At 39.1% G+C, this 21,490-nt stretch overlaps 1 protein-coding gene across 1 annotated transcript; it reads left to right on the forward strand.

Annotated features, from left to right (window-relative positions):
• Window positions 1-1,764: 1,764 nt before the first annotated feature.
• Window positions 1,765-14,849, forward strand: drg1 (developmentally regulated GTP binding protein 1). The gene is given in 10 exon segments (XM_031742613.2): window positions 1,765-1,957; window positions 3,362-3,435; window positions 3,437-3,483; window positions 3,629-3,804; window positions 3,910-3,979; window positions 8,886-9,055; window positions 9,724-9,854; window positions 12,351-12,518; window positions 12,664-12,786; window positions 14,482-14,849. Coding segments are annotated over 10 exon segments (1,098 nt in total). The 5' UTR covers window positions 1,765-1,918; the 3' UTR covers window positions 14,582-14,849.
• The last annotated feature ends 6,641 nt before the right edge of the window (window positions 14,850-21,490 follow it).

A 21,490-nucleotide genomic window follows, 5' to 3' on the forward strand; every position in this document is an offset into this window, starting at 1 on the left:
TTAATCTTACCGAAGCATCAGTTTGCAATACTTTGTGTGCATTCAGCTTTGACTTTATATGCAGTTATACGCTCACTGGATGCTTTGTTGGTACACCTTTTCAACAGCTCATAAATAACACAAAAACTCATGTATTAAATATGATACACATCACATGGCAGTCCATTTAGGCAGGTAGATATGGCCAAGACAACCTGCTGAAGTTCACACGGAGGATCAGAATTTTGAAGAAAGGTGATTTAAGTGACTTTGAACACGGCATGGTTGTTGGCGCCAGACGGGCTGATGGGTGAAATGAAACATGACACATGAAATATAAACATATTTCCATAATATCTGTTATGTTATTTATGAGTCCTTCCAATTCAGTTTAAAAATAATCATATTTTATTGTCACAACAACTCCTGGATTACTCGTTTATGCTCTGCCTGACTCTACTTAGATCTGCTGTGTTTGTGCCAGCAGAGACGTTTAAAAGTGCCCTCTGGTGGACAAACTATGCAGCATGAACACTGATAACATTACCACTCATAACATAACTCATAATATCAGCAGTGCCGATATATCGGTCGGTCTTCAGTATGATCACAGTGTGTCTATCTTCTGATGGCTGCCTTCAACGGGATTACACGTGATGTCACAAAGTCCACATCATCTCAAACTGATTGATAATGAGTTGACTGTACTCAAATGGCCTCCGGTGCCACCTGATCTCAATCCAGTAGAGCACCTTTGGGATGTGGCAGAATGGGGGATTCTCATAAAGGGTTGTGCAGCTGCAAAATCTGCAGCAACTGTGTGATCATGTCAACATGAACCAAAATCTCTGAGGAATGTTTCCGGCGTCTCTTTTAATCTGTGTCACGAAGAATTAAGGCTGTTCTAAAGGCAAAGGGTATTCTCACCTCGTACCACTGAGGTGTACTCAATGAAGTGGCCCATGAGCTTATTTTTTCATCAAGATTTTCTTCTGTAGAGGTGTTTTTATTCATAACCCTAATTTAGGAGACGGTAATGTCGGTAATTTAGTTCATGTGTAGTTAAATGGTTTTGTTTTATAAAACTTCTAATATTTAACTTATGGATTATTTCATTAAAAACGCAAAAGAAATCAAAGCGCACTATCCTACCTGAGTAAATGTAGTCATGCAGTATTTTAGGTACAGGTGTATAACTTTTGCATGACAACAGTAACGCAGTCCGGTGGTACATTCTCAGCTAGAAACTGATTCAATCTTATGTTTTACAGCGTAAAACGGTTATTTAAATCAATTTAGAACGACGATGTCTCCTCACAACTCAGAAACATCCGAAACTTGATAAAAGTACAAGCCAATGCTCATCGGGCACACAGGCCTACATTAATTCTTAATCAAATATTGTGTTTAGTAGCTTTATTGTACCTTTTGATGCAAAGATTTTTTTTTCCTCGAAAAGCTATCTGGGATTTATCAAACAAGTTAACTAAACGTTTTTTTTTCTGATATCCAGTGAAGTGCAACCTTTCCAAATAAATAATGGAATTTTCCATTATCCATATAGCAGGCTATATGAAAGCTGGACTCAGAGGGCAGTATTTGTGTTTATATTTTTTAATTTGCAATTTTAGTTGTACTAAATTCCATGCTCCTGATTCGCAAATGAAGCATTTGCCCTTCTGGAAGCTCATGCTGCGTTTGCGTTTCTCTTTTTTGTCCTGTGAGCAACCTGTGAGTCAACGCGGGCTGTTATTGGTCAATGCACCGGGTATCATGCCCCGCTTCTGTCCGAGTTCTCGCGAGATTTCCCTCGAAAAACCGCACAACCGCGTTTGTGTGGCGTGCATGCTAAAGTACCCCAATAACTTTGCCAACTTCCATGTAAAACCTTTTTAGTTTCAACCGGTAACGTCAATTGTACACGGGGAACACCGTCACCATGAGTATACTTGCCAAAATAGCAGAAATTGAAAATGAGGTAAGATGGAAGCAGCGGGCGGGCTAACCCGCTGACAGTCACGTTTAAGCTTGCTACAAACTGTTAGCGTTAGCAACAATATTACAGCCGGGCTTTGTTTTACTCTCAATATTTCTAACTCAATTTTTTCCCTTTTCACCACAAAGTCCCTATGAAGTTGCTTTACCCAATCAGTGAACTTGTGAATCCATTACTAATCATATAAGACAGTATAACGGATGTGCTAGTGCAGGTTGATGGTGGTAACAAGCTCGCCTTTACGTAACGTGTACACTTTAACTGTCAATACAAGTTAATTTAAGACTGCAGTGCTGTCTTTTAATCCGCACGTATCCATATATTATGATCTTTGTATGGTGTGCCGTCTGTTGTATTGAGGAAGCCTCAAATTTGAACATGCGAGTTCATACCAGCAGGGGTACTTGCTTTAAATTAAACCGAATGTTTTAGATTTTTATGGAAACTTTACTGTATTGTCAGAGGCAGTAAAGGAAACCCTCAGGTTGCAGTGCAAAGAGTACTTGTTTCAGTGTCTTCTTTAAGGGTTGCCACAGCAGATCATTGCTTCCATCTGTCTCTCTGTGGTCTTCCTCTTATCTTCCTGCCTGACAGATCCATCTTGAACATCCTTTCCTTTGTCAGCCATGTCTCTCACTTTACCAGCCATAATTCCTACATTTAAAATCTTGCCTTCTATTTTGCTGCCTCCAAACATGCCTTCCCCTACTATTCTTTCTCAGTCTTTGGCCATTAGCAGCCACCCTGCTGGTCAGTTGTACCGGTAGCAGTTCTTGTAAATCACTAATAACATTTCTAGCTAACATGTTTGATTTGGCAAAGACTTTACACCGGACGTCCTCCCTGTCACAACCTACCCATTTATCCCTAACTTGAGACCAGCACTAGGTGTACATTGTAATGTGCAGAGAAACACAGCTGTGTTGATCTTGACCAGGACTTTTCCTGCATATTAAAAATGTTTCCTCCCACCTTAAATGCTTTAAACTGCATTATTTATCAAATGGACAGAAAAACTAAGGTTATTAAATAAAATGAATGAATATCTGTTAATTAATGTTAAAAAAAACTCTTTGCTTTAACTATGATCATGCAAGAATGTAAGTTTGAGTTAAAGTTGCATGTCAAATGTAAGAAACCCTTGCATTTAAGTTGGCATAAAGTAAAAACTGTACAACATGAAAGAATGGGAACAGGTTTATAGCGTTGTTACTGCACTGACATTACAGTAAATCCAGATGGGCAAAATTAAACTTTCAATTGTAAAGGATAAGTCTATTTTGTTTTAAGTTTCACCATGGGTGTACCTGAGTGCATTCAGTAAAACTGCTTACTTAATGCTTTTTAGAAAGTTCTCACGCAGACTGATGTTATTGTTCACTGTAGATGGCCAGGACGCAGAAGAACAAGGCCACAGCTCACCACTTGGGTCTGCTCAAAGCACGTCTTGCCAAACTCAGAGGAACTCATCACACCTAAAGGAGGCAGCGGTGGTGGGACAGGAGAAGGTGAGATCAGGATACTTGTGTCCTAATGATGTTACCAAAGTTTTATTTTAAATATTTATTTATTTTTGCCCGGCAAAGAATTCTAATGCATATTTGATTTTTTTTTTTTTTTTATATATATATATATGTCTCCTCCAACTTTTAGGTTTTGATGTAGCGAAAACCGGTGATGCTCGTGTTGGCTTTGTAGGCTTTCCTTCAGTAGGAAAGTCTACACTGCTAAGTAACCTTGCAGGTGTATACTCTGAGGTTGCTGCCTCACGAGTTCACCACTCTAACTTGGTACCTGGAGTCATTCGGTATAAAGGTGCTAAAATTCAGGTACAAGAGTTTCTGCTTTCTTCAAAATCTCGAATATTGTTCATACTGTGGTAAGGTTGAAGTTATTTGCTTATATTTTTCTTTTCCTTACTTCTTCCTTTTTAGCTCCTGGATCTCCCGGGAATCATTGAGGGCGCCAAGGATGGAAAGGGCAGAGGCCGACAGGTCATCGCAGGTAATGATTTGATCACAGTGGAATCTGCTTAGAGGGAAATATAATGGCAGCACAACTAATAGTGCTACTGGAATTTAGTTTTCTCCCGTATATATTTATAGACAGATTAAATCATAAGATGTTGTATTTGTAGATTTTCAGTGAGACAATGATTCACATTTATGGGCAGAAATTTGTGCCATCAGAAACTGAATTTGAATAAGTTAAATTTGAATTTGAATTACTCGGATTGAATCTGAATTGTAACTTGAATGAAAGCTTTTGAAAACTGAATTTGAATTAGTTTAATTTGAAATTGAATTTATGGTTTGAAAATGAATTGATTTGCTTTGAAACTGCATTTTATCCTTTAAAAATTCAGCTCTCGAATAATTTCAGATTCACTTCTCACCATTCAGTTTCAGTTCTACAATTCAATTTCAGTTCCAAAATTCAGTTTTTGGGACTTACATCCGGTTCGGTTCAAGCGCGAGATTAATAGAACTACAGACTGATAGCGTTACTGACGGAATCTACAGCGTCTTGGGCTGAATTAAGACTTCAGAAGTCATTCGTCATGTCGAATGACCAGCGGATAAACTCTCAGGTTGGTAATAAATGTATTACATGTATAAGAACAAGCGTCATGTTAACAATTGATAGCCGTACAGTAACTTTTATGCTTATTGTAGCTGCTAGCTAAAAACGCTAATTTAGCCTAGTTTGCCCTGAATTCAGCTTTGACAAACAAATATGATCGACTGTTTCTAGTAGAATTCCAAAGTTGTCATCTTGTACCCTGTCAGAGCCCTGTATGCTTGCAGAGACCCTACAGTAGGGAAACATGCAAAACGCTGTCCAAACCTTTGTATTTGAGCTTTATTTATGTCTTACACAGCATCCCAACTCTTTAGCTAACTTAATAACTTTAACTAAAGTGAATAGTTAGTCTAATTCATTAGTGCAGCGTTACTGGATCACCTCTGTTTGAAGTGATATAATATGATATACAACTATCACTGTGTTTAACTACCATAATAATTCTTAGGGTACTGAGTGCATGCTTATTAGTTGTTTTTAAACATACTGCTCCATTGCTATGTTTGACAGGCTGAAGTTGTCGGGTCACCTCCTAAATCGACCATCTTTTACAGGTGTTTTGTGCCAGAAATGGAGTGTCCACTGAAGACTGAAGATACTGAATCTCTCACGCTGTGCCATTGATCCCTCCTGTGCCTTCATCTAGACAAGAGACATTAACTTAACCACTCTCACATGCTCTGTACCTACATCACCTTCCCTGACAGTCGTAGCTTGGCTCATCTGAGGGTGAAATTATAAGAATGTGTTATTTTGCAAAGTGCTCTCTAGGGTTCCTAAATAAAATATGGCATTGAGGTCATTTCTTTTGAATTAATCCCTTCTTCTGAAATATAAGAACCTCTCCTGGTTTAAATGGCACTTTCTGTTCCTTACTTCCTGTTCCATTCCCAACCCCAAATAGATGCTGACAAGCTGACACAGTAATATGGAAGAGGGAAAGAAGCTGGAAAGGACTACTACAAATAAACCTAATGCCTAACAATGAAAAATGTAAAATAAGAACAACAATAATAATAATAAAGATAAAAGATGAAGTAACAAGTTATTCGTTTTTTTGTTTATTCCAAATGATCATCCAGATGTCTGTGACATGTGATGACAAACACCATAATGGAAGGCCTTAGTCATCACATGCTTAAACTCATCATATATTTTTGAATATGCTGAACTGGCAGTCAGACATGCTGTAACTGTGGGGTAGAAAACTGCATGAACACCATACAGCAGGAGTCTCAAACTCCAGTCCTCGAGGGCATGGAAAAGTTGCATGACACCAGCCTTCGAGGACTGGAGTTTGAGACCCCTGTCATATTCCATATGACAGGTTTTGGTTGAACTTCATGAAGACTCTGAAGTTTCTCTTCTCTTCTGGCAGGACAGGAATGTAGCCTTGTCCTGTGAGCCACCGTAAGGATGTAATTAGAGTAGAACTGGACTGTCACCGGCCTCAGGCTCTTCACCTTTTCAAAGACAAAGCAGTCATTTAGATAAAATATTAGATATTGTTTACCTGTAAATGCACAAAGAGAATTTAGAAATGTAATTATTGTCAAGAGTGAAAAAGCACTGATAGTGTAATTTACAGCTGTGGCCAAACGTTTAGAGAATGAGAAGTGTTGTTTATTTACAAAGTTTGCTGTTTCAGTGATAGTTGTATATCATATCATATCACTTCAAACAGAGGTGATCAGTAATGCTGCACTAATGAATTAGACTAACTATTCACTTTAGCTAAAGTTATTAAGTTAGCTAAAGAGTTGGGATGCTGTGTAAGACATAAATAAAGCTCAAATACAAAGGTTTGGACAGCGTTTTGCATGTTTCCTTACTGTAGGGGTCTCTGCAAGCATACAGGGCTCTGACAGGGTACAAGATGACAACTTTGGAATTCTACTAGAAACAGTCGATCATATTTGTTTGTCAAAGCTGAATCCAGGGCAAACTAGGCTAAATTAGCGTTTTTAGCTAACAGCTACAATAAGCATAAAAGTTACTGTACGGCTATCATTTGTTAACATGACGCTTGTTCTTATACATGTAATACATTTATTACCAACCTGAGAGTTCATCCGCTGGTCATTCGACATGACGAATGACTTCTGAAGTCTTAATTCAGCTCAAGACGCTGTAGATTCCGTCAGTAACACTATCAGTCTGTAGTTCTATTAATCTGCGCTTGAACCGGAACCGGATGTAAGTCCCAAAAAACTGAATTTTGGAATTGAAATTGAATTGTAGAACTGAAACTGAATGGTGAGAAGTGAATCTGAAATTATTCGAGAGCTGAATTTTTAAAGGATAAAATGCAGTTTCAAAGCAAATCAATTCATTTTCAAACCATAAATTCAATTTCAAATTAGACTAATTCAAATTCAGTTTTCAAAAGCTTTCATTCAAGTTACAATTCAGATTCAATCCGAGTAATTCAAATTCAAATTTAACTTATTCAAATTCAGTTTCTGATGGCACAGATTTCTGCCCATACACATTGTTTATCTAAAGTTTGCTTAAAACACAACCGCTGGTGCTCTACAGATTGACTGTGGCCTTCGGCCTGGAGCTGATGTCATGCCCAGGCTTAACCTGGCATTTCAACCCTTAACTGCAACACCCTCCATCTGGCATGTCAGCAGCGATGGCCAAATAACTGCCCACCACCTCCACACTTCCAACCCTACACCTCCCTTTTATACCAGAGCCCATAAGAGGCTCTTTCTGCTGCTTCCACAATCCTGCATACAGCTGTCTTCCGCTCATTTTCTGAAACTCTGAGTGTAGTGAGTGCCATTTACAGTGACTGTACTGGGATTCCTCTTCTAGAGGAAACAGACATAGTTGCCACCCTTTCACTCTACACTCTTGGATAAAGTCTTGGTATTTTAAGCTCTTCCTTTCATGAGCCTCATCACTGCCTTCTTCCCATGGCACACTTATATCGTGTATGCACGCACATTTTGAAACTTTTCCACTTCATTACTGTTACATTTTCTCTGGCATCAAAAAGTGCAAGCCTGCTCAAAGATTTCTTTTGACCATTATGGGCAGGCAGTGAACCTCAACTTTATCCACTCACTGGACAATTTATTAGTTACACTTTCCTTGTACCAGGTTGTGGTACTTCCATTAGAACTGCGTTTGCTCTTTAGCTCTTTTGCACACATCTCTGTTTCAAATCTCCATATTTTGTCTCCTTTCTGTCTTCATTTATTTATTTGTACTATGTGTATTTATATGTTCTATTTCTATTGTATATATTAATCAGCATCTGTAGGTGAAAAACAAAGAAAGAATTTCATTGCACAGAGAAATGCCTTTTTCTCTTGTGACACATGACAATAAACACTTTGAATCTTGAATCTTCATTCTATATAGCACAGATTCAACAAGGTGCTGGAAACATTCCTCAGATATTTACATGATAACGTGACACAGTTGCTGCAGATTTATCAGCTGCTGCTGACAGCTTAATGTCATGTTTACAAAATCTGTTTTAAGGTGATTTGTGACCTGGTGTGCTATCCTGCTGCAACAATACCTAGGTAGGCTGTGACATTTTAAATAATGCTCAGTGGTCTATGTAGATTTTCAGTCATACAGGTTATGGTAGTCTTAAGTGCTTGAAAAGAAGGTAACTAGATTTCTTTAGGTTTGTAAAGACATTTTTTGTACCTCATATGAGCTATCGAGGTCACCTGAGGCAAGGTGAGAGTGGGTGTTGAAATGCTTGGGAAGGTTTCTCAAAATTGCATTGTAGGTGGCTGATAACTCGTGTCACACCCACCACCTCTGTTTGGTGACAGAAATTCACAGTGGATGTAGATGGACTTCTTTACTCATCTCTCAAACCGTCTGTGTTCTTGGTCCAAAATGTGAACACTGGCATCCTCAAAAATGTGTTTTCTCCTTTAAGTTCATTTGTCTTGTTCTGTTGAGCTTTCCCTCCTGTATTGTGCCATGTGTTTATGGAGTGGTCATTTGGTTTCCATAAAAAGCACTCCTCACAGCACTCTCTGGATATTTTCCCTTTTTCAGACAATTCTCTGTAGATCCTGAAAGCTTTTTCTGAAATGTAGACCAGCTCGTCCTGCATCAAAAACCAAAGTCACTTAAATCTCCTTTTTCCCCCCGTTCTGAAGCTCAAGTTTGAACTTCAGCAAGTCGTCTTGACCCATATGACCTACCTGGCTATATGTCTAAATATTGCCTTGTGATTGGCTGATTACATATTTGCATTAACGAGCAGCTGAACAGGTGTACTTCACCTGGGATTTCTTTTTACACATCTCTGACTGATGTTATTGTTTCTTTTTCCGCTCTCTCACAGTGGCTCGAACCTGCAATCTGATTCTGATAGTGCTCGATGTGTTGAAGCCTCTTCTTCATAAGAAGCTTATAGAACATGAGCTGGAAGGCTTCGGCATTCGGCTTAACAAGCAACCACCAAACATCGGTTTCAAGAAAAAGGACAAAGGAGGCATCAACTTTACTGCTACAGTACGTTTCATATAATAAACACAGTAAATGAAACTTCGCACTTACAGTTTTCACTTTAGAATTAAAGTGAATAATTACACTGATACTTAAAACCTTACTTACTTGTCATTCTCAGCCTCTACATTCAAGTGTAATATGTTCTCCAAGCTAAGTTTTTAAAATCCCACAGTCCCAGACATTTTTTTGTCTGATGTTTTGTCCTTTTTTGGTGTTTATCTTCCCGTCCGGCATTTGTGTCTATCTGTACTTTTGAGAACAGTTTAACCCTCTTGCTACATCATACCTGCACTAATGTCAGGCCAACAGTAGTTCTGTAACTCATCATGAGGTAGCAGAATGTCAGCTATCCCATTTTCTCTAATCAAACAAACAAAGGTGGCATTTAATTTTCCCTTTTTCGTTTATGTCCAGAGCTGAATGTTTTTCATATTTTGCAGTTTATTGTAACACCTTGGAGAGCTGCCACTCTTGCATTTAGAGCATTTAGATGCAGAAATGGGTAGTGATGCCACATGGATTAGAACATATCAATGTTTATTGTATTGCTGACTCTAATATGTAATAATTTATTAATACAGATGTTTAAATTGTGTGACTTTTTAATGACTATTTTTTGCTTTTTGTGTTACTTTAAGTCATCCACTTACATGCACTCTCTCTCTCTCCAGTGTGCACAGAGTGAGCTTGACGCTGAAACAGTTAAGAGTATCTTGGCAGAGTACAAGATCCACAACGCCGACATCACTCTGCGCAGTGACTCCACAGCTGATGACCTCATCGATGTGGTGGAGGGAAATCGGTAAGCTGCTGAAGTGTCACAATGGGCCTTTCTTAGTCATTCTCAGTGGGTGTGGCCTGCCGGTCTGAACTCCAATTTAACACTCCCATCATTCCCACTACAGATGGATTTAAATATGCTGTTTATGTGCTAGGCAGCATCTGGAAGAACTCCTGTTTTAATATTACTTAAAAACCTTTGAGTCATCTATCTTAATATAAGAAGTCAACAAATATGGGATCAGAGATATGTGGAGTTGAGCATGGTCCTTTCTCAGAAAAAAACAACTAGGAGAAAGACCACAATACAGTAAAATAAAAACTACAACTTCAGAAAAGAAACAAATTTACCAAATACTATGTCTATAGAATATTTTCTCAAATAATGTCTAAATCCTGTACACCCCCATTGTGGATCTTAAAGTCCGGACTTTCAGCTTTATTGTAAGGGATTTGGCCAAAAAATGCATTACGTGTTTAGGATTTACAGCATTTTTTACTGACACCTTCCCATTTTCAGAGGCTGAAAAGTAATTGGACAAACATAATTTTAAATACAAGGACTTTTTTTTTTTTTTTTAAATTCTTGCAGTGAGTGCCTGAAGTCACCCTTGCACATCACAAGATGTTGTTTCCTCTCATGAGATGCTCCACTAGGCTTTTATGACAGCTGCCTTCAGCTGCTGCTTGTTTGTGGGTCTCTCTGCCCTCACTTTTGTATTTAATAACTGAAAAGCTGCTCTACTGATTTTAGATCAGGTGACTTGGCCACTGAAGAATGTCTCATTTCTTTCCCTTGAGAAACTCGGCATTGCTTTTGCAGTATGCTTTGGGTCATCATCCATTTGCACTGCAAAGCTCTGTCTGATCAGTTTTGCAGCATTTGGCTGAACATGAGCAGAGAAGGATTTTTTTTTTTGTGAAAATCCCTTGAATTAAAAATGAAATTCTAGCTTCCATTCACATTTAATTGAGTTAAAATCCACTGTGATGTTTCATATAGGCAAATATTTTTTAAAATTCTCATAATTCAAAAGCCTATGGGCCTATGAACTGTAATTGCATAAAGCATTAGGTGGGGCCTCCTCCTTGCCTGTATACTTACAGTATTTATTTGAAGAGAGGTGTCTTAACAAAAGTAAATTTAGCAATACATATTTTAAACATGTTTAAAATTACTTAATATACATATATAAAAATATATAGCCAAATGTTCCGGTGAAAAGTAAACAATTTTTCCTACAAAAAAATAACTTAATTTTGAGAGGAAAATGGACACAGTGGAAATTATAACCACCTAAAAGTAGAAGGCTTCACTTAATCCACATGCTGTTATACAATTTAATGAAATATACATTATTTATTCCATACGTCCAGCCATTCTGGGGTACACGCTGGATAGGACACCAGTCTGTGGCAGGACTAACACGGAGAGACAGACAACGATTCACACCGACACCCATGGCCAATTTGCAATCACCAATTAACCTAAACCCACTAACTGCATGTCTTTGGACTGGGAGGAAGTACAGCGAGAACCCAGGCGTGTAAACTCCACATCAGGCAGTAGTGCTTACAGTATATAGATGAATAAAATAAGATATGTCAAAAGAAATAAGCTGGAAAGTAATTTGAAGTTAAAAAAATAAATACAATAAATTAAGATAAGTTTAAATTTAAATGAAAGTATTAAACTTTATATGAAAAACTAAACATCTCAAATTCAACAAGCAGAATAAAGGAATTAAATGTCTTACTAAATGTAGTAGAAACTGTAGAGCATGTCGGTGACTCAGATTATACTGGAGTGTATAGTTGACAATGCAGTTCAGTTTTATTTATGTAGCACCAAATCATCACAATGGTCTCAAGACACTTAATATTTTAAGCTAAAGACAACATTATAGAAGAACCCCAGTGATTCAGCGATTTCCTTATGAACAAAAACTTGGCATCAGTGGGAAGAAAAACTCATTTTCAACAGGAAGAGGCTTCTGGCAGAACGCGGCTCAGGGAGGAGCAGCCATCTGCTGTGAGGGGAAAGGGAAAAGCACAGAGATGGCAAAGCACAAACTGTGACAGAGTGCAAAAAAGGACTTACTCTAGTGGCATGTAAGTGCGAGAGGAGTGAAAGAGGCAAATGCATTATGGGAGGTCATGCATTATCCTGAGCCAACAGCAGCATAACCGAGGGATAGTTCAAGGTCACCTGATCTTACCTTTACTGCAAGCTCTATGAATTTATAATGATATTCATTAGGAGTTATTCTGCCAAAAGTAACTGATTTGTAAATCTTCTGTTTGACACCTCGTGCACCCTGTGTTAGGTAAATGGCATTAGTTGTAATATCTAACATTTGCGTACCAGCTGACATGTTGGTTAACAAGTAAATGGAGTAGAAGGCTTCATGCGGCACCAAAATATAGACTCATTTATTCACAATTTTATTTCTTGGATTATTTAGTATAACTGAGTATGTAGTGGTTTCACTTACAGACTCTGTCCCTGTCCCAACAGCGTCTACATCCCATGCATTTATGTGCTCAACAAAATCGACCAGATCTCCATTGAAGAGCTCGACATCATCTACAAAGTGCCCCACACTGTGCCCATCTCAGCCCACCACCGCTGGAACTTTGATGACCTGCTGGAGAGGATGTGGGACTACTTAAGGCTTGTGCGCATGTAAGAATTTTCATCAATACAATCTGCAAAAGATGCTGTGAATGCAGCGAAAGTCAGTTATAGATTTAAAGCAAGTCTTTGGAAAACTGAAGTGTTTGTGTGTTCAGACTGGAAAAAGTTACTGAGATGATACGTTTACTTACAGCTACACCAAACCCAAAGGCCAGCTTCCTGATTACACGTCTCCTGTTGTGCTCCCCAATGAACGAACTTCAGTGGAGGATTTCTGCATGAAGATTCACAAAAACCTCATCAAAGAATTTAAGTAGTGAGTATAGTTGCCTTAGCTAAAATGCTAATATTTTAAAAATATTTTTGTCTTTTGTTTATTTAAGTTACTGAAATAAGTACACCCTCTCTCAATTTCTAAGGTTTTACAGATGAGGACAAAATAAAATACCATGTGATCTTTAAAAGGTTCTAAAGTTATTTAAATACAACCTGAGATGAACAGCATTACATTGAATATTACACAGTGTCATTATTTATTTAACAAAAGCTTGGCTGGATTTTTTTGAAAACCATACAACCCCTGATTCAACAGCTTGTAGAAAACCACCTTTAAAGGCAATATTATAAACTAATCATTTTCTGAACGACTTCATCATTCGGTGACATTGTTGTTGAGGAATTTTGGCCAGCTCTTCTTTATAATATTGTTTTAGTTCAGGCTTCAAGGGTCAGTGTCCTGTAGGTTTTAGATATCACCCTGAGTCAGCACACCCGAATCAAACGATAAGTTCATTACCAGGTCTCTGGAGAACTTCATGAAATGTTGAGGAGGTCATTTAGCCATTTAAATCAGCTGTGTTGGATCAAGAACACATCTAAAACCTGCAGGACACCGGGCCCTCGAGGTCTGGAGTTGGACACCCCTGCTTTAGTTCATCGAGGTTTTTGGAAATTTGTTTATGCACAGATCTCTAAAGGTCCCACCACAGCATTTCACTTGAGTTTAAAGGTGTTGCAATGTCCCAACCATCGCAACACCTTTTTTTCTCTAGTTCAGTGTTTTTCTAATTGTACTGTCAGGAACCTAAACATTTATCATGCTAACTGAGGCCTGTAGATATGACATTATCTGACCTTGTGCTGAATTTGATGGTACGTCCACTCCTGAGAAGATTGGCAGCTGTCTCTAATGTTTCCAACTTGTGAATCTTTTTCTCTGTAGAATGATGGACTTCAGATTATTTGTAAATGACATTTAATAACTGTTAGCATTTTGATGAGCAGCAACAATTGGTCCCCGTCGTTAACACACCTGAATCCTCCTGACCAACAAACTGCCAAAATTTCTGTTTTGAAATGCATTCTGAGTAGCTGCGCCACTTACCCTCATGATTATTATGGAAGCAGGAACACTGTACTTTAGTTTTTCACACATTGTTTCTGCATTTTTGGCTTAATTTTGTTAAATAAATAATGACACATATGTAATAGCTCGGGGGTTTTTTTTGTTGTTTTTAGTTCATCTGAGGTTGTATATAAGTGGTTTTAGAGCGTGGTATTGATCAGATTATTCTTAATGTGTTTTTATGCGTCAAAACCTTAAAACTAAAACTGGGTGTACATTCTTTTTCTCATGACTCTATCACCTCCCTAAATGGCAACATTTACCAGACTAAATGTTGCCATCACTGGAACGTTTGATTTTTAGACATGTGACCGCGTGTTGCACCATCATCTCCAAATGGCCTAGCCAAGATAACATCGTCAATCATTCATTATGTTAGTGCTGCTGAGCATTAGCCATCCTCAAGGGAAGGGACGGGTCAAACTGTGACACATGCAAGCTTTTGCACCTTACGGATGTCACGTACCCAGTAGGTTCCTTTATAATAGAGCTGTAGCAAAGAATGATTTGTAGGGCTACTTTATAATGGCCTGATATCTTTTCTTTTCACACTCTTGAACGAATCAACCAGGATCAAACTCTTTTTTTCTTAACTCTTTCTTTCAGTGCACTTGTTTGGGGCTCCTCTGTAAAGCACAACCCTCAAAAGGTGGGCAAGGACCATGTGATGGAGGATGAAGATGTTATCCAGCTGGTGAAAAAGTAAAAAAAAAAAAAAGGAGTCTTAATCCTCACTGCATGACCCATGTTATCACAAAGTGTTCTGTACAGCTGCTCAATAAACTACCGGACATGTCTGTCATTACAGCATCTGTTGTTTTTGCTTTCATTGATTTAAAACAATGGCAGGTTAAAGTGTCATATTTAAAGTAACACACAGTACTTAACACCATGAATAGTTCATATTGAATATTGGTTAAGGCTTCCATTGACTCCTAAAAGAACTGTACAATAAAATCACAGTGGAATCTCAATGTGTCTGTTCTTGTGCTTTTATTCAGATAATAGATTTATTACTTTATCAAAAAGTGTAACCAGGAATGTTCTGTGTTGTGCTAAATTTGGTTTGTTAGGAAAAATCCCACAGAAATGTTGTAGATACGTACCCGCAGCCGGCATTATGGCAAACATTTAACTGTGGCTCGGAGGGGGGAGGGGGGAAAGAGATTTATATGACATTGATGATGGGGATAGTTATTCAAACTGGTGGCCCACCCACTCCCCCGCTCTCTGGTGGGGACGGCCACTCAGGTTAATAAGTTCATTCACTCAGATGCAGTCTGAGGGTGGTTGGGATGTTCACAAGTAGCCAAACTCCACAGAGCAAAATAAAGCTGCTTTTTATTGGACCTGGGTGCACTCTTGGAAGTTGGTGTTATTTAATCTCCGTATGTTACAACAAGACCACTCTGAGTGCGAGCACCAGATGCTAATGAATGAATGTGGTGGATAACACCAAGCATGTAAACTGTAGTATAATACGGCTAGATTAGAAATTTGGACCGGCTGAGTCGACTCTTCAAACGTGAAAGATGCTCATGTTTTGTTTTTTAATTATCAAACGTGTGTACAAAACCCATTCAGAGATGTGTTGCCAAGCTGAATAAGAGACCCTTACAGTATATTTAATATGTATACATACAATGCAGACATTTTATCATATATTGGATATAATATTGCAGAAAAATTGATGCTTTTATCTGCATTTAACAAATGAATATGATGCGGAACCACAAAGAAAAATGATTCCAGTTTGCCAGCGAGAGAAATCCACTGCGTGTTTCCACAAAATCGTTCTCTGCTCATAAGTAAAAAGCCACTTATTTGTTAGAAGTGTCATTAATATTGTGCTTTTTTTCTAAAAAAAAATTGGTTACAGTGTCTAATTCGGGATAATCCTTAACACTTTAGATTTGCACAGATGTGTTTAGGGAAAAAAAACAGATGTGAAAGCGAGACAGCATGACCGACAGGATAACGGTTCTTTGAGTGTATTTTATATCTTTTGACTCCAGTTCTTTTAGCCGAAAAGCTGCTTTTTAGTAAAAGCTGCAGTGGTTGAAGGTGATGCCTGCCTGTCCAGCAGAAGCAGCAGCAGCAGGATCAACCCTTCCCAGACACCGCCTCTTCCCCCACCCCCTTTTACCCTGTAAATTATAGCAGCACTTTAGCTAATGAAAGAGTTGAACACTGGGCACTAATAAAAGCCATTAAGTGAATAAAGCACTTCCCCCTCTAACAAAATTAAAGAATCTACCCATTTGGAGAGAGAGGACTCTGTATTAATATTTATGAAATGCGGAACCGGCGCCCCCCCCCATTCAGACTCCCCAACCTACATCCAATCCCAGCCTGACCAAGTCCTCCTTGCCAGTGCACCTATCCCAAGAGAACATCACCAACCCCTCCTAGCTTGAAGGAGGGGCAGGAGTTGGGGACTTGAAGGGTGCTGAGGACGCAGTCAGGACAGTCTGTCTCCAGTAGAGCAAGCTGGAAGACCCCAAGACACAGCTCAGAGCACCCAGCAGTCTTCACCACCCCTCAACCACCTGCACCTTACACCCGCTTTGAGGCTAGCGAATGGAAAGGTGAGTTTCTTGGAAAGACAATGTGTAGAGGAGACTTTCCAACGAAAGCAGCCAGAAAGTTGTCCGTAAAACACAGTGTAGGTTGAGACCAATTGTTTTCAGTGATACTGTGCTGGTCAGGTTTGAAGAACAGTTGCTTTAGGTTTTGTTGCTTTAGCACAGAAACCACTTTTTTTCAAATACTTCTCTTAGTATTTTGAGCCATGTTGATTTCCAGAAGAATACAGGAAAACAGAAGGTAAGTAAGCGCAATCATGTATCACAATCATCATCTGTGCATAAAACCCATCAAACCATCCCATCAGCTGCACTGCATCCCTTTCAAACATCCTCATTGTTCTGAAAAACAAAAGTCTGTTTCACCACCGCCGCCCACCATCTTCACCCAAAGTACTCCAATTTTCGTGCCATTTGGTCACTTCCAAATGCAGCTTTTTTCCTGTTTGGTGCATTAATATGCATTATGGTGTAATTTCATCACACAAAGTGGTTTCACTTGCTTAGCCCTATAAGTTGATTATTGTGCCGTGCCTTCTCATTGTAGTAAAATGTCCTCAGGGAGCTGGAAAGAGACACAAGGGAAGGTAACAAGATTGTCAAACCTTTTGGAAAAGAAGCTCTCTTAGCCTGATGGTATCACAACATGGGAACAGTTAACATAGGACTAAAATGTTAGGAGTGGTTTTTCTTTGCTCTTAGTAGATGGCAGACGCACCCCAGATGGACTACAGAGAAGTAGCTATAGCTCTCATTCTTAATTCAATAGTGTCCAGGGAGCATGGTTTGTTTTTAGTCAATAACTACTAAAATTTCAGGGACTTGGACTCTATGAGATCTTGCGACTCTAACAAGATCACAGATGAATTACCCAAACTCTGTTTCCATTGATGACGTTGGGAATGCCCAATGAGGAAACAAATTTAATCAAGTCACCATTTTTCAGGCCTGCTGCAGATCCTTTCTTAAGAATGTTTGAGATTTGAGTATTAAAAGAGTAAAAAGTGATCAAATGGTGACTTTTTTCCTCTGTTAGAGTTGGGCGTGAAGGGCGAGAGGGTGGGGTTTGACGCAGTTCGTGCGCAGGAAGGGTGTAGCCCTTTTTTCCCCGCAGTGAGCATGACCTGTGAGTAATCGTTCCCTTTTTTTATTCTGCAGATCTTCCTAGCTGCAAGTCTCTTCATCTTTTTTTGATCGTAGAGCAACCAGTAGCATTTCTTTTCTTTCTTTCTTTCTTTCTTTTTTTAAACATCCCCATGAGATCAGATCACGTCTCTCACACTTTTTGGATTTTTCTGAAATTTTGCATTGCCGACGGCACCGACTGGAGGATCGTCCTTCAACAAAACCCATAAAATATTCTAACAATGCTGTGTCTTTTTTTCAGGAAAAAAATAAAACCTGATACTTAACATTTGCACAAAAACCTGGTCGATTCGGCACGTTGCTTGGCCAATTTGTGCAGAGTTGCATCTATGCGATATCTGTTGGACTTTTTTTGTCGTTGCTCATGACTCCATTGTGCTTGATCTAACCATGCAGTGCATCTTCTGTCCATGGTTGTGCCAAGCACCTTGGAGTCTTGTGTGCACTGTCTGCCTCAGCTATCTGGATATCTATTTCAATGTCTTTGCATTTTTCCAAATATTAATGTATAAATGAAATGATCACGAAAAATAGGGCAGTAAATAAGACTGGACGACAGCGGTGGTGTTTGGTAGAAAAATACAAAGAAGATCAATAACCACAGGGTCGATCTTAATAATATTACAAGTGTTTAGTTTATATTTTAATAAAATCTCATGATGCAGTAAGATGTGGGGCTATGGCTCATTAATACCTAAATATTACCATCTAAATATTCTGTGTATTTTTACTGGTTATGTTGAAAAAAGTGGAAAACTTAACAGTGAAAGCAAGCAATCGGGTTCATAGCATTCATATAAATAAAGTGTTTTTTTTATCTGTAAGTTGGATGGCAAAAAATATGGGAGGTTTGTGGAAATGATCAATTACAATAAGTGCTCAGTGATTTTGAGCATGTCCAGTGATTTCAGCCTGGTAGAGGTCATATATTAAAACAATGTGTCGTCTGTAAGGACTGCAGTCTCATCACAGATCTGTAAATCAAATGACGAGACTCTTAGAAACGCCTGAAACTTACAAGCCAATATGTCTCAGCCCGAGTTTATGTTCTTGAAATGATCATCAAATTATATTAGTCCATTTTCTCCGCAGAGGTCGGCTATTTCTTTTAAATTCAGTCTGTGTCGTCCAATCCGAACTAATGCATCAAACCAATAAATATGAAATATGAAAACCAGACTCCTCCTTTCTTTACGACTCTTATTTTAATCAATCAACTCATTACGGATGTGGTGGCGTGCCATTTGTTATTCCTCAGCTGTAGCTGCTATTTTAAATACAGTGATTGTGTAAGTGTTACTAATACATTCTACTCAAATGTCTCACTGAGACAGTTTGCAGTGACAGAATCATCCATCCATCCACTTTGTTAACCACTTACCCAATGCGAGGGGGCTCAAGCCATTAAGCGAGAGGTCGGGTAAATTCTGGGTACGTGGCCAGTCTATAATAGAGTTAACAAATGCACAGGGACACAGAAGCATATGCACTTAGTCACGACAACTTCAGAATAAAGAATGAACATGCTCTGAGAAAACTGATGGAGGCAGCAGAAGAACATGAAATATCGACACAAAGACCGCCACAGTCAACAAGCAGCTTTGGACGTCTGTCAGGCGACCTCCTAAACACTGCACTGCCATGCTGACTGCAGACTGTAAAGTAAAAAATAATAAGACCTCACCATCTGCAGTTCAAAGTAATGATTACGTAGCCCTAAATTCTGCTGTGAAGCATAAAAAATACTTTCAGGTATAATATTTGATAAACCTCTCAAACTAAAATTACAGTTAGGACTGGATAAGCAGGTTCAGTAAGGTTAATTCACTCCATACACAGATCACAGTGGACATTTTTTATTTTTCAAACTAGACTTGACAAGAATATTGTTAAATGAGAACAACTATTCCCATTACCATGTGAAACTACTCTTAGCTCGAGTTATTCAATCTTCAGATCTCTATCTATGAATTTAAACTGGCAGATTTGTGTTTGTAGGTCCTCAGTCTTCAGTGCTTGTGTTGAAGGTGGCTAGGCTTCTTTCTGGTCTGTGAGGATGTTTCACGTTTCTTCCACGTGGCGGCTTCAGCTAATCGCGTGTACCTGGTATTTAACCCTGGGAAGCTGTCATCTTGGAGGTTCTTAGGGTTGTTTGCCAACTTAAACTAAATACTACACAATGTCTGATGTGCAGTGTAATGAGGAGTGCTTGTACATATGAAAGACCAAACATCCACTCCAGAGATGCAAAGAAGAAACACCTCATCAGGATAAGACCCAGTGGTATGTCTGCTCTTAAAGGAGAAGGGACGCTCTTGTGAGAATCCGAATGTTCCCATTTTGGACAAAGACAGATGGTTTGAGAAAGGAGTAAAGGAGGCCATCAACAGCCAAAGTGAAAGACCATCACTGAAGAGAACTGGTGTCCTGCAACACCAGCTATCAGCCACCTATAATGCAATCCAGAGATCCCTTCCCAAATGTTTCAACCTCTGTGACCCTTCTTTGTGTGTGTGTGTGTGTGTGTGTGTGTGTGTGTGTCCCTCTTTTGCCTCTTCCCCCTTCCCTCATTGCATTCATAAGTGGTCACGGCATACGGCTGCCCCTCCACGATTCTGGCGCTACCGGAGATTACTTCCTGTTAAAAAAGTTTTTTTCTTTCCCACTGTTGCAAAGTCTTTATTCATAGGGGGTCCTCTGACTGTTGGAGTGTTCTCCCTATTATTGTAGGGTCTTTAATCTAAACTATAAAGGACATCGAGGCAACTAATGTTGTCATCTGACCCTACTAAGGGTTAAAGTTGGATTTGACAGGTAGAGGTCAAACAGAGTGCTGCAGTCCAATGTGGGGAACAGAATTACTTAATAAGTGACATAATAGCTTATTTGGAGTTCCAGTAGATCTTTCTCTGAGTAGACTGATCAGTCACCAGCTGACCTGTGCTGCTGCTTTCTGTGGATTAAGTCAATTGAATTAAAGGTTGCAAGATGTTTTGCAAAAACATCTGTTGTCCACATTAAGGTCTCTCTCTCTGAGAAATACAGCAACTGCACATTAGCTAGCAGAAAACTTTTTTGTGACAAACTGTGCAGAAACTATGTTTGCTGTTATTTAGTAAGCAACTTTGAAAAGCTGCATTTCAAATTTCCTGCCACTTGAAAAAAAACTTTACTCCATTTAAGTAAAGGGTCGGCAACCCTGGGCACCTTAACTGATGGCACGACCATAGCTGGACTGGCTATCGGGCATGCCGGTGGTGATTTTTCGTTTTTATGGGCCGATGATTTTTTTTTTTTTTTTTTTTGTAACGGTATAAACAATGAAAGGTGGTGGATTAGCCAGATGATGGCCGATGTGTAAAAATAAGTCAGTTGTTTGGTGGTGGCTATGGCGGAGCTACCATAAAGGCCAGCAGGTGGATGAGGGAAAGGGGAGGCAGGAGGAGGAGAGACCCGAGGCGGCCGCTGGTCCGAGTGTCAGGTGAATTGAACTTCAGGTAAGAAGTTATGACCTGCAGTCTATCTGGGTCAGATATAAACCAAGTTTAGGTGTAGTTTATTTTCGTTGTGCTGACTTTTTACCGTCAGTTACAATAACTTGTACTGGTACTAGCTAGCACGACGGAGTTGCTATACAGCTGGGTGGGTGCTATGATGTTACTGATAGTGAACTTTATTCTATTCATAAGGTTAGTTAGTAGAGTTGCCAACCGTCCCGTAAAAAACGAAATCGTCCTGTATTCAGAGAAAATATTACGCGTTTCGTATTGAGCTGAAAAGGAACAGTCTGTCCCGGTGTTGTGCCAAAAAGTGATTGCCTGCCAAAAACTGATTTCCAATGTTTCCATGTGTTTTTTATGTGTAATATCTTTACGTGTGTTCCT

This window comes from Oreochromis aureus, linkage group 7 (assembly GCF_013358895.1).
Source record: "Oreochromis aureus strain Israel breed Guangdong linkage group 7, ZZ_aureus, whole genome shotgun sequence".
Lineage (NCBI taxonomy): Eukaryota > Metazoa > Chordata > Actinopteri > Cichliformes > Cichlidae > Oreochromis > Oreochromis aureus.